Raw genomic sequence first — 13,378 nt, 5'->3', positions numbered from 1 at the left:
ATCAAAGAAATAGGATTAAGGCTATAAAATCAAAACTCTAAGATCAAAGCTAGAAAATCAAAGCTAGAAAATCAAAGCTATAAGATCAAAGCTATGAAATCAAAGTTATAAGATCAAAGCTCTAAAGTCAAAGCTATAAGAGCAAAGCTATAAAATCAAAGCTATAAGATTAAAGCTACAAGATCAAAGCTATTAGATAAGCTATACGATCAAAGCTATGAAATTATAGCTGTAAGATCAAAGCTTTGTTTTTAACGCTTTAAGATCAAAGCTATAAAATCAAAGCTATTAGATCAAAGCTATAAAATTTTAACGATAAGATCAAAGCAATATGATTAAGGCTATAAAATCAAAACTCTAAGATCAAAGCTTTAATATCAAAGCTATAAGATCAAAGCTATTAAATCAAAGTTATAAAATCAAAGCAATAAAATCAAATCTACAAGATCAAAGATATAAAGTCAAAGCTATAAGATCAAAGCTACAAGATCAAAGCTTTTATATCAATGTTATAGGATAAAGCTATAAGATCAAAGCTACAATATCAAAGCTAAAAGATCAAAGCTATTAAATCAAAGCTATAAAATCAAAGCTTTTATATCAAAGCTATAGGATCAAAGCTATAAGATAAAGCTGTAAGATCAAAGCTACAATATTGAAGCTAAAACATCAAAATTATTTAATCAAAGGTATAAGATTAAAGCTATAAAATCAAAGCTATAGGGTGAAAGCTATTATATCAAAGCTATAAGATCAAAGCTATTAAATCAAAGCTATAAGATCAAAGCTTTTATATCAAAGCTATAGGATCAAAGCTATAAGATAAAGCTGTAAGATCAAAGCTACAATATCGAAGCTAAAAGATCAAAATTATTTAATCAAAGGTATAAGATTAAAGCTATAAAATCAAAGCTATAGGGTTAAAGCTATTATATCAAAGCGATAAGATCAAAGCTATAAGATCAAAGCTGTAAATCAAAGCTATCGTATTGATTCAGATTCCATCTGGAGTCCAGAGGTGTGACATCATTGCTATAAATCAGTCATTTTACCGCCTCTGAAACAAAATGCACCCAAAGCACCGGAGTCTCACCGATCTGGACCTTGTCCGGTCCGATGTCGAACACGCCCACCATGCGGGCGATGAAGGAGCGGATGGTCTTGAAATTGATGCGGCCGATGCTCCAGGATCCGTCCACCAGCAGCATGATGTCAGCCTTGGCTGTGGTTTTACACTGAGTATCTGTGGAGGAAGAACATTTATTTAAAAATCCATCATAAATAAGAGACGAGAGGTTTCGGTGAGAACCGAGAGGTGAGACAGAGTTCAGGGAGCAGATGAAGTGAAAACAGTGAAAACAAAAACAATAATAACATAAAAAACATCAGGACACAGATAAACGCCGTCGCACGTAATAAACACGGAGCCGTCGTTCACATTCTTTATTTCATTTCTGCATCAACACACAGTTTAAAGGAAGATTTATTCTCTTCACGTCTTTCTTCCTCGTACAGCGCCGTCTGGAGGACACGCCGCGGGGGGCGACGCCACTTTTACATCCTCTGTTTCCCTGAGAAGGTCATAGGTCGAAGGTCGTACATGCCTACTTCGTCGTACGTTTGTGCGTTGCCAGAGAGACTCGGGGCTCTCTGATTGGGCGCGACTCGCAGCATGACGCTGCCTCTGCAATCAAAAACAGGTTACAGCACACGCGTTCATTCATCATCAAATACACAAGTGTGAGGGTCAGAACTCAGGGTCAGAACTCAGGGTCAGAACTCAGGGTCAGAATAGAAATGTCGCAACAATAGAACTGGTCCAGTCGGATGCCCTTCCTGACACAACCCTCCTATTTCCAACCGGGCTTGGGACCTGCACTGAGAGCGCACTGATAATCGTGCGTTCCAATGGCTAGACTGTTTTCGCCACCCCCAATGAGATTCAGAGATAGCGTACTTTAGCGATTATTACAATACAATTTGAGCAATTGAGGGTTTAGGGCCTTGCTCAGGGGCCCAGGTGCTCAGTGGCAACTTGGAGGGTGTGGGGCTTGAACTGGCAACCTTCTGTGCACTAGTCCAGTACATTAACCACTGAGCTACCACTGCCCTATAAACAAAGCTACAAAATCAAAGTTATAAAATCAAAGCTATAAAATTAAAGCTGTAAGATCAAAGCTATAAAATTAAAGCTGTAAGATCAAAGCTATAAGATCAAAGCTATAAAATTAAAGCTATAAGATCAAAGCAAAAATATCAAATCTATAAGATCAAAGGTAAAAGATCAAAGCTATAAGTTCAAAGCTATAAAATCAAAACTATGAGATCAAAGCTATAAGACCAAAACTACAAAATCAAAGCTATAAGATCAAAGCTAAACAATTAAAGCTATAAGATCAAAGCTATAAAATCAAACCTATAAGATCAAAAGCAAAAGATCAAAGGTATAGGATCAATGATATAAGATCAAAGCTATAAGATTAAAGCTTCAAGATCAAAACTATGAGATTAAAGCTACAAAATCATATAGCTACAGTATAAAATTAAAGCTTCAAGATCAAAGTGACAAGTTCGTACTATAAAGCACAAAGCAACCACTGTACATTATAGTGCTCCAATTGGACCCACCGCAACCCTGACCAGGATAAAGCGCTTCTAGAACAGACACTAAATGAATGTATGATATCTATGAGGTAAAAGTTACTGAGAGAGAATTCTTTCCCTCCAGACTCTCTCAGTGGGTAAGAGAAACATTTTCCGTCGCCCCGCCGCTCTGCCACAGAACCGCAGCACTTCTGGCTATACAAGCAGCTCGACTGGAAGTGAAGATCCGCTTTTCCATCATCACTTCTCACAGGTGCTGAAAGGTTTCAGGGATCCGGGCGAAAGGAAAAAGAACATTTAAAAAAAGTCTGAGCATCAGATGGCATCAAGTGACACGAGCAGCGGCAGCAGCAGCAGCAGCAGCAGCACGGACGCTTCGTTCCTTATAAACCCCGTCCAAAACTGGTTATTACATCTGTTACAGATTTTAGATGTTGATTTAATGAAGGTTAAGGGATCTATTAAATATATTAGATCTGTTAGATGTTCATCTGATGGAGGCTGAGGGATCTATTAGATCTGTTAGATCTGTTAGATGTTGATCTAATGGAGGTTGAGGGATCTATCAGATCTGTTAGGTGTTGATCTGATTGAGGTTAAGGGATCTACTAGATCTGTTAGATGTTGATCTGATGAAGGTTGAGGGATCTATTAGATCTGTTAGATATGTTAGTTGTTGATCTGATGAAGGGTAAGGGATCTGTTAGATGTTGATCCGATGAAGGTTAATGGATCTGTTAGATATGTTAGTTGTTGATCTGATGAAGGGTAAGGGATCTGTTAGATGCTCATCTGATGGAGGCTGAGTGATCTATTAGATCTGTTAGATGTTGATCCGATGAAGGTTAATGGATCTGTTAGATATGTTAGTTGTTGATCTGATGAAGGGTAAGGATCTATTAGACCTGTTAGATGTTCATCTGATGGAGGTTGAGGGATCTATTAGATCTGTTAGATGTTGATCCAATGAAGGTTAATGGATCTGTTAGATATGTTAGTTGTTGATCTGATGAAGGGTAAGGGATCTATTAGATCTGTTAGATGTTCATCTGATGGAGCTTGAGTGATCTATTAGATCTGCTAGATGTTGATCCGATGAAGGTTAAGGGATCTATTAGATCTGTTAGATATGTTAAATGTTAATTTGATGAGGGTTAAGAGATCTATTAGATCTGTTAGATATGTTAAATGTTGATTTGATGAGGGTTAAGGGATCTATTAGATCTGTTAGATATGTTAAATGTTGATCTGGTGGAGGTTGAGGGATCTATTAGATCTGTTAGATGTGGATCTGATGGAGGTTGAGGGATCTATTAGATCTATTAGATGTTGAGCTGATTGAGGTTGAGGGATCTATTAGATCTGTTAGATGTTGATCTGATGGAGGTTGAGGGATCTATTAGATTTGTTAGATGTTGATCTGATGGAGGTTGAGGGATCTATTAGATCTATTAGACGATGAGCTGATGGAGGTTGAGGGATCTATTAGATCTGTTAGATCTATTAGACGTTGATCTAATGGAGGTCGAGGGATCTATTAGATCTGTTAGATCTATCAGATGTTAATCTGATAGAGGTTGAGGGATCTATTAGATCAGGTAGCTGGGTGACACCAGGGGACACAAAGGCTGCGGCGTCTGGCTGAGTTCTGTTGGCTACTGACCAACAGAAGATCTACTGTGGACCAAACTGCAGATCATTTGAATCCTGGTGACGAGGATCTACCTGTGTTGCTATGGCGGCAGTGTGATCACGCTGTGATCTGTATGTACGCAACTGTAAAGTCCCCAGCCCCGTTAGCGCTAAACTGTTCGGTGTTGCTGGTGTGTGGTGCAGAAGCTTTACCAGGAGGGTCCAGGGTTGGATTTTCAGGTGGGTCAATGAGGGTTGTTTTCTCCTCTCCAGCCAGGGGCAAACTCTGCCCCCCATCGAACATCCCGAACACGGCCACCGAGTACTTCGTTCCTGCTCTGAACACACAAACACACAGCGGACGTTAGCAAGAGCAAAACACCATTACAATACTGTCATAACACGACAGCTAACGGCTAACGACTAACAGCTAACGGCTAACGCCTCACATAATATCCAGGTATGAAACTTGAGTAGGCAGATAGCAAACAGCTAGCAGATAGCTAACAGACATAGTTAGCTTGAGGGCAGTCGTAGCTCAGTGGTTCAGGTACTGGACTAGTAATCAGAAGGTTGCCGGTTCAAGCCCCGCCACCACCAAGTTGCCACTGTTGGGCCCCTGAGCAAGGCCCTTAACCCTCAATTGCTCAAAATCATGTTCAGTCATAACTGTAAGTCGCTTTGGATAAAAGCGTCTGCTAAATGCTGAAAATGTAAATGTAATCAGATAGCTAACAGACAGCAGATAGCTAACAGACCTAGTTAGCTTGAGTTAGCAGATAGCTAGCAGATAGCTAACAGACATATTTTGGGTTAGCAGATATATAACAGCTAACAGATAGATAGCAGACATAGTGAGCTTAAGATAGCAAACAGCTAACAGCTAGCAGATAGCTAACAGACATAGTTTGGGTTAGCAGATAGCTAACAGCTAGCAAATAGCTAACAGACCAGGTTATTATAAGTTAGCAAGTATCTAACAGCAGTTTGAGTTAGCAGATAGCTAACAGTTAACAAATAGCTAACTGACATACTTAGCTTGAGTTAGCAGATAGCTAACAGCTAGCAGATAGCTAACAGACATAGTTACCTTGAGTTAGCGAAATCTAAAAGACAGAGTTAGCTTGATTTAGCAAATATTTAACAGCTAGCAGATAGCTAACAGGCATTGTAAGTTAGAGTTAGCAGATAGCTAACAGGCATGGTAAGTTTGAGTTAGCAGATAGCTAACAGACATATTCAGCTTAGGTTAGGAAAATGCTAACAGATATAGTTAGCTTGAGTTAGCAGATATTGTAAGAGTCAGCAGGACTGTAGGAGGTCATGCTGTATGGTAAAATAAACTTGTGTCCTAAACGTGTACGCGTGGTGTCCCGCGCGTCACCTTTATGCTATACAGCAGCCCGTGGTGTACAGCGCGTCTCCTTTATGCTATACCCTCGAGGTACCGCGCGTCTCCTTTATGCTATACAGCAGCCCCTGAGGTACCGCGCGTCTCCTTTATGCTATACAGCAGCCCGTGGTGTATCGCGCGTCTCCTTTATGCTATACAGCAGCCCCTGAGGTACCGCGCGTCTCCTTTATGCTATACAGCAGCCCCTGAGGTACCGCGCGTCTCCTTTATGCTATACAGCAGCCCGTGGTGTACCATGCGTCTCCTTTATGCTATACAGCAGCCCCTGAGGTACCGTGCGTCTCCTTTATGCTATACAGCAGCCCCTGAGGTACCGTGCGTCTCCTTTATGCTATACAGCAGCCCGTGGTGTACCGCGCGTCTCCTTTATGCTATACAGCAGCCCCTGAGGTACCGTGCGTCTCCTTTATGCTATACAGCAGCCCCTGAGGTACCGTGCGTCTCCTTTATGCTATAGAGCAGCCCGTGGTGTACCGCGCGTCTCCTTTATGCTATACCCTCGAGGTACCGTGCGTCTCCTTTATGCTATACAGCAGCCCCTGAGGTACCGTGCGTCTCCTTTATGCTATACAGCAGCCCGTGGTGTACCGCGCGTCTCCTTTATGCTATACCCTCGAGGTACCGTGCGTCTCCTTTATGCTATACAGCAGCCCCTGAGGTACCGTGCGTCTCCTTTATGCTATACAGCAGCCCCTGAGGTACCGCGCGTCTCCTTTATGCTATACCCTCGAGGTAATGTGCGTCTCCTTTATGCTATACAGCAGCCCTCGAGGTACCGCGCGTCTCCTTTATGCTATACAGCAGCCCATGGTGTACCGCGCGTCTCCTTTATGCTATACCCTCAAGGTACCGTGCGTCTCCTTTATGCTATACAGCAGCCCCTGAGGTACCGTGCGTCTCCTTTATGCTATACAGCAGCCCCTGAGGTACCGCGCGTCTCCTTTATGCTATACAGCAGCCCCTGAGGTACCGCGCGTCTCCTTTATGCTATACCCTCAAGGTACCGTGCGTCTCCTTTATGCTATACAGCAGCCCCTGAGGTACCGCGCGTCTCCTTTATGCTATACAGCAGCCCGTGGTGTACCGCGCGTCTCCTTTATGCTATACAGCAGCCCTCGAGGTACCGCGCGTCTCCTTTATGCTATACAGCAGCCCCTGAGGTACCGCGCGTCTCCTTTATGCTATACAGCAGCCCTCGAGGTACTGCCCGTCTCCTTTATGCTATACAGCAGCCCGTGGTGTACCGCGCGTCTCCTTTATGCTATACCCTCGAGGTACCGCACCCCGGACCCACCTGAGCTCCTCCAGCACCACGGTGTTGTCGTACGGACCCACCAGCAGCTCCTCCAGGTTCACCCCGCTGCCCGAGGGGTGAAAGGTCACCTTGTAGCCGCGCACGTCGCCCGGCGCCGGGTCCCACGTCACCCTGAAGCTGGTCTTGGTTGGTTCGGAGGTCTGGAGGTTCCTCGGTGCTTTGTAGGGTGAGACTGCACGGAGAAGAGACCAGACAGAAGATCAGAATCTCAGAGCGCGACGTGGAGAACATGCTCAACTCAGGTTACACTACTCTGTCTAATGCATTTTCATACAGCTGATGTGGTCAAAAGTATTCGGACGCCCCTTCTAATGACTGAATGTACTAACGGGAAATGACATGCGTCTAACTTTGCAGCAACAATTTAGGGAAGAACCTTTCTTATAAAGACATGAAGAAAAGCCCATGGGTTAAGGGCCTTGCTCAAGGGCCCAACAGTGGCAACCTGGCAGTGGTGGGACTTGAACCAGCAACCTTTCGATTACTAGTTCAGTACCTTAACAACTACATTTACATTTTCAGCATTTAGCGACACTTGTATCCAAAGTGATGTGCAGTACTGTGACAGTATACTGTCTAAGCTATTGAGGGTCAAGGGCCTTGCTTAAGGGCCCAACAGTGGCAACCTGGCAGTGGTGAGGCTTGAACCAGCGACCTTTCGATTAGGGTAATTGGATACGACTAAATTAGGGGAGAAAATTGGGGGTAAAAAGCAGCAGCAGTTATGTTAGTTATCTAAAATACTGCTGGAACTGGAAGCTGGAAGATAATAAACACTTTCTAGACTCTGCGAGTTTGAGTCTCAGCTCTGCTACCAGTCGACTGGGCGCCCCTAGCAGGCCCAAAGCAGACAACACTGGCACCTAGTCTGCTGGGTGGGAAAAGACGGGACTAAAAAAGTGGGCGGGGCTGTGTAGGGACCCTGGTTAGTAGCTCGAGGCGCATGTACAGAAGTGGAGATCAGCGCGTGACTCTCCATGCGTGAGACCGATTCCACGATCCTCAGCAGTGCTATCAGCTGGTCGGGCGCATACATACAGGGGGGCGGGGCCTATCTGGGGTGGGTTACTTCAATGTGCCAAGCATCTGAAAGTGCGTTTTTGGCTACGTCTCAGAGTCTGAGAACGAGGGCGTGGCCGGAACCGCCTAGTTATTGTGAGGTGCACTTGTCAGTGCAGGTCCCAAGCCCTTAAATACGAGGTCAACGTATTTAAATCTTGCAATCGTACCGCTACGAAAACGTACCGCTAACAAACGCCGGCTGTGTTTGTGTGCATCTGTCATAACTGCAAACTACAGGTTTGTATTCGTGGGCTTTGAATTGTGGGTAAACGTACGTGTGGTTCCTACTCCTTGCCTTGCTTTGCCTTCTCCGCGCCTGTAGACGGGGTGGACGCTGATGTCGTACGTGGTCATGGACTGCAGCTTCTTCAGCGTTGCCGTCGTCACGTTGTGCGGCACTTTGAGGGTCAGCTCGCGGCCGCCCGACTGCGGCTGGTACGTCACCCTGTAGCTCAGGACCCGGCCCGGGGCCGCCTGCCAGCGCACCCTCATCGTCCTCTCGGTCTCGTCGAAGACCCTCAGAGCCTTCGCGGCCGCCGAAGCTGGAGAGACAGGAAACGTTTTAGACCGCTCAGCCTACAGCAGTTCAGCCCTGACCGCTCAGCCTACAGCAGTTCAGCCCTGACCGCTCAGCCTACAGCAGTTCAGCCCTGACCGCTCAGCCTACAGCAGTTTAGCCCTGACCACTCAGTCTACAGCGGTTCAGCACTGACCGCTCAGCCTACAGCGGTTTAGCCCTGACCACTCAGTCTACAGCAGTTCAGTACTGACCGCTCAGCCTACAGCAGTTTAGCCCTGACCACTCAGTCTACAGCGGTTCAGCACTGACCGCTCAGCCTACAGCAGTTTAGCCCTGACCACTCAGCCTACAGCAGTTCAGCCCTGACCGCTCAGCCTACAGCAGTTTAGCCCTGACCACTCAGTCTACAGCGGTTCAGCACTGTCCGCTCAGCCTACAGCGGTTTAGCCCTGACCACTCAGTCTACAGCGGTTCAGCACTGACCACTCAGCCTACAGCAGTTTAGCCCTGACCACTCAGTCTACAGCGGTTCAGCACTGTCCGCTCAGCCTACAGCGGTTTAGCCCTGACCACTCAGTCTACAGCGGTTCAGCACTGTCCGCTCAGCCTACAGCGGTTCAGCCCTGACTGCTCAGCCTACAGCTTCAGAAATGGTAACGGGGACGTAGTTTGGACATAGTTTGGACGTCCCTGATGTAATGGACCATGACGGTTCCCCTGTGATTATAAACCCATTTTTATTTCTCTTTAAAAGCTGTTATTTAGGCACCTTGGAAACCCATAACACTTAAACATAACAGCTCGTACTGAAAGTAGGAAAATAAATCAGACTGAACGGTAGAACCATCAGAAGCTTTTGGGTTTGACTCACTTTTCCTCTTTATGTGCCACCGTTGGCTCTGACACTCATTTCCTGTCCTGACTGTCATTTCCTGTCCATTATTTCAGTCCCTTCATTACTCAGAAGCCACCTGATCTCACTCGCTCCCAGGAAAACATCTTCACGTCCAGAGCTTTTACAGAAAACGATTTTATTCAAGGAAAAAATGGTGGAGATGCAGCAGAACGATCGAGCTGAACAGAATTCTGCATCTTCAGCCACAGACGCAGTTTCATTCACATGCACGAGTGCTGCAGGGACTCGCTGCTCAAGAGAACAGCGCTGGAGGGGATCTGAGGATCCGAGACGTTAAATACAAAACGCTGTTTAATTCTGAAGAGAAACGATCATATATTCCACCATTCATGGACTGATGAACCATACAGGCCAATCACAGGACTCGTAGCTCACGACTCGATCGGTGCAGCGGCTTTAAAATAATCAGGTTTTCTGAAAATGTGCTTATCCAGAATTTTAAAGCTTGCTCGACTGTTCATAGAGTCATTAGACTACAAGCTGCAGTGCAAGAAACAAAAACCTTGACAAAAAAGAGCACCTCATTTTATCTTTACTGCCAGTTGTGATATTAAAATTAGCTATAGTATTTCTATAGTACTTTATAGTATTTCTATAGTATTTCTTTAGTACTTTATAGTATTTCTATAGTTCTAGTACTTTGTAGTATTTCTATTGTATTTATATAGTTCTTCATAGTATTTCTGGAGTATTTCTATAGTTCTTCATAATATTTCTATTGTACTTTATAGTATTTCTATAGTATTTCTTTAGCACTTTATAGTAGTTCTATAGTACTTTAAAGTGTTTCTATAGTAGTTTATAGTATTTCTATAGTATTTCTATAGTATTTCTATAGTACTTCATAGTATTTCTATAGTACATTATAGTATTTCTATAGTATTTCTATAGTACTTTATAGTATTTCTATAGTACTTTATAGTATTTTTATAGTATTTCTATAGTTCTAGTACTTTGTAGTATTTCTATTGTATTGATATAGTTTCTGGAGTATTTCTATAGTTCTTTATAGTATTTCTATAGTAAATTTATAGTACTTCTGTAGTACTTTAAAGTACTTCTATAATATTTCTATAGTACTTTATAGTATTTCTATCGTATTTCTACAGTACTTTATAGCATTTCTATAGTACTTTACAGTATTTCTATTGTATTTACGTAGTACTTTATAGTAATTCTATAGTACTAGTATTTCTATTGTATTTACATAGTACTTTATAGTATTTCTATAGCTCTTTATAGCATTTTTATAGTATTTCTATAGTACTTTATAGTATTGCTATTGTATTTCAATAGTTCTTCATAGTATTTCTATAGTACAAGAAATATTTTATGGTAATGTATAGTATTTTATGGTATTTCTATTGTATTTCTAAAGTACCATATAGTATTTTATAATATTTTAAAATACTTTACAATATTTCTGTAGTATTTCCGTTTTTTATAGTACTTTATAGTGTTTTGTACTGTTTTTGTATAGTATTATTATAGTATTATTAAAGTATCATTAGAATTTATAGTATTATAATAGTAAAACTGCAGTAGAGTTATAGTAATGACGTTATTATTATAGTATTATTGCAGTAGAGTTATAGTAATGACGTTATTATTATAGTATTATTGCAGTAGAGTTATAGTAATGACGTTATTATTATAGTATTATTGCAGTAGAGTTATAGTAATGACGTTATTATTATAGTATTATTGCAGTAGAGTTATAGTAATGACGTTATTATTATAGTATTATTGCAGTAGAGTTATAGTAATGACGTTATTATTATAGTATTATTGCAGTAGAGTTATAGTAATGACGTTATTATTATAGTATTATTGCAGTAGAGTTATAGTAATGACGTTATTATTATAGTATTACACAATGTTTTACGTTTTGTTTTGTTAAGTGTTGTTAAGAGTTCTGTTTGTGATTTGTTTACAGTTTTGATTTTGCTCGCTATCAAACCCCCTAATTATTAAATAAAACAATGAAAGTCGTTTCTCTGCTGGTCTGGTGCTGAAATTCCTCCCTCGGTCGAGTTTCCATCGGTTTATTGCATTTCCCCGAACGTCCATGCGGAGACGAGGGAGACGGGGAGACGGGGGGGGGGGGGGGGGGGGGACGGGGGTAGGCGTACGGCCTTTAACTAAGCGTATCAAAAGCTTGTTAGAATCCGTCTCCCACATACGGCACCAATTAGAGACGCCCGCTCACAGATGCGAGGCTCCGACGCCGCTTCACTGTGATGCAACCAACCCCCCCCCAAGACACCCCCCCCAAGTCCCGTCCCCCTCTCGCCCCCCTCTCGTTTCCATTCTCAAAACCATCAGCTCACTTTTTCCAGCGAGGAGACCGAAACTCCGAACTTCATTTACAGAGCGAGGGCTGGAGTGTGTACGTGTTCTCAGCATGAAGGAATCTTTCTGACTAACATCTGAGTGCAGTCGCATAACAGCCCCATAAAAAACATAACCGAGAGGGGGGGGGTACTTTATTTATCTCAGCTCCAACCTTATCTCAGAGTGTCCCAATCAAAGAGGTGAGAGTTTGGAATCTGGCTCTGATGGTTCATGGACTGAATCCCTCTGACCTCGACTACACAGAGGCGCCTTATCAGTCCGGTCTGGTCTGAATTTTATTGGCCTATAAAAAAACCTCCTTATTGGTCCATTTAAAGGTCAAACCTGGTTCTCTTTGATGTATTCGGAGGGAACGTGTACGTCACGCATGCCTCAAAGTTCAGGTGAACCTGGACACTGAGCACATGGGCAAGTTTTACTCACAACAGTATCAAGCTTGCTCGACTCTGGACAGTTTAGAATATTTAGAATATTTCTATAGTACTTTATAGTATTTCTATTGTATTTCTATAGTACTTTATAGTATTAGTAAGATAACAGTTTTACTATCAAATTAGCTAGTGTTTCTACAGAATTTCTATAGTATTTTGTAGTATTGTATAGTATTTCTATAGTATTTTACAGTATTTCTATAGTACTTTACAGTATTTCTATAGAACTTTACAGTATTTTCGTATAGTAGTTTATAGTGTTTCTATAGTACTTTACAGTATTTATATAGTACTTTACAGTATTTCTATAGTACTTTACAGTATTTTAGTATAGTAGTTTATAGTGTTTCTATAGTACTTTACAGTATTTTACAGTATTTCTATAGTACTTTACACTATTTTACAGTATTTCAATAGTACTTTACAGTATTTTGTAGTATTGTATAGTATTTCTATAGTACTTTACAGTATTTTAGTATAGTAGTTTATAGTGTTTCTATAGTACTTTACAATATTTCTATAGTACTTTACAGTATTTTAGTATAGTAGTTTATAGTGTTTCTATAGTACTTTACAGTATTTTACAGTATTTCAATCGTACTTTACAGTATTTTACAGTATTTCTATAGTACTTAACAGTATTTAACAGTATTTCTATAGTACTTTACAATATTTTACAGTATTTCTATGGTACTTTGTAGCATTTTACAGTATTTCTTTCTATAGTACTTTGTAGTATTTCTATAGTACTTTACAGTATTTCTATAGTACTTTACAGCATTTTACAGTTTTTTTTATAGTACTTTGTAGTATTTTATAGTAATTCTACAGTACTTTATAATGTTTTACAGTAATTCTATAGTACTTTACAGTATTTTACATTATTTCTATGGTACTTTGTAGTATTTTACAGTATTTCTAAGGTATTTTGTAGTATTTTACAGTATTTCTACAGTTCTTTATTGTATTTTTATCGTATTTCTATAGTACTATATTAAAGTATTTGTATAGTATTGATGATATTATTAGAGTATTATTGCAGTAATATTAAAGTAAAAATGTATTTTAGTTAAAGGCAAAAGTTTGTCTTTTTCTCCCAACCTTGACAAAAAGACTCTTTCATGTACTT

The 13,378-nt window shown here is 41.3% G+C and overlaps 1 protein-coding gene across 1 annotated transcript in view; it reads right to left on the bottom strand.

Moving 5' to 3' along the window:
* col12a1b (collagen, type XII, alpha 1b) overlaps positions 1–13,378 on the bottom strand; it is a 119,966-nt gene that overhangs the window by 64,013 nt on the left and 42,575 nt on the right. The window contains exons 14-17 of the mRNA XM_063001716.1: positions 8,303–8,569; positions 6,945–7,137; positions 4,450–4,574; positions 1,094–1,243 (exon numbers count right to left, since the gene is read on the bottom strand). Coding sequence (XP_062857786.1) covers positions 1,094–1,243; positions 4,450–4,574; positions 6,945–7,137; positions 8,303–8,569 — 735 coding nt within the window. The remainder of the gene's footprint in view (positions 1–1,093; positions 1,244–4,449; positions 4,575–6,944; positions 7,138–8,302; positions 8,570–13,378) is intronic.

This window comes from Trichomycterus rosablanca, chromosome 9, assembly GCF_030014385.1.
Source record: "Trichomycterus rosablanca isolate fTriRos1 chromosome 9, fTriRos1.hap1, whole genome shotgun sequence".
In the NCBI taxonomy this organism is placed as follows: Eukaryota; Metazoa; Chordata; class Actinopteri; order Siluriformes; family Trichomycteridae; genus Trichomycterus; species Trichomycterus rosablanca.
The sequence above is the reverse complement of the archived record's forward strand: the minus strand, read 5'-3'. Positions and strand labels throughout refer to the sequence as shown.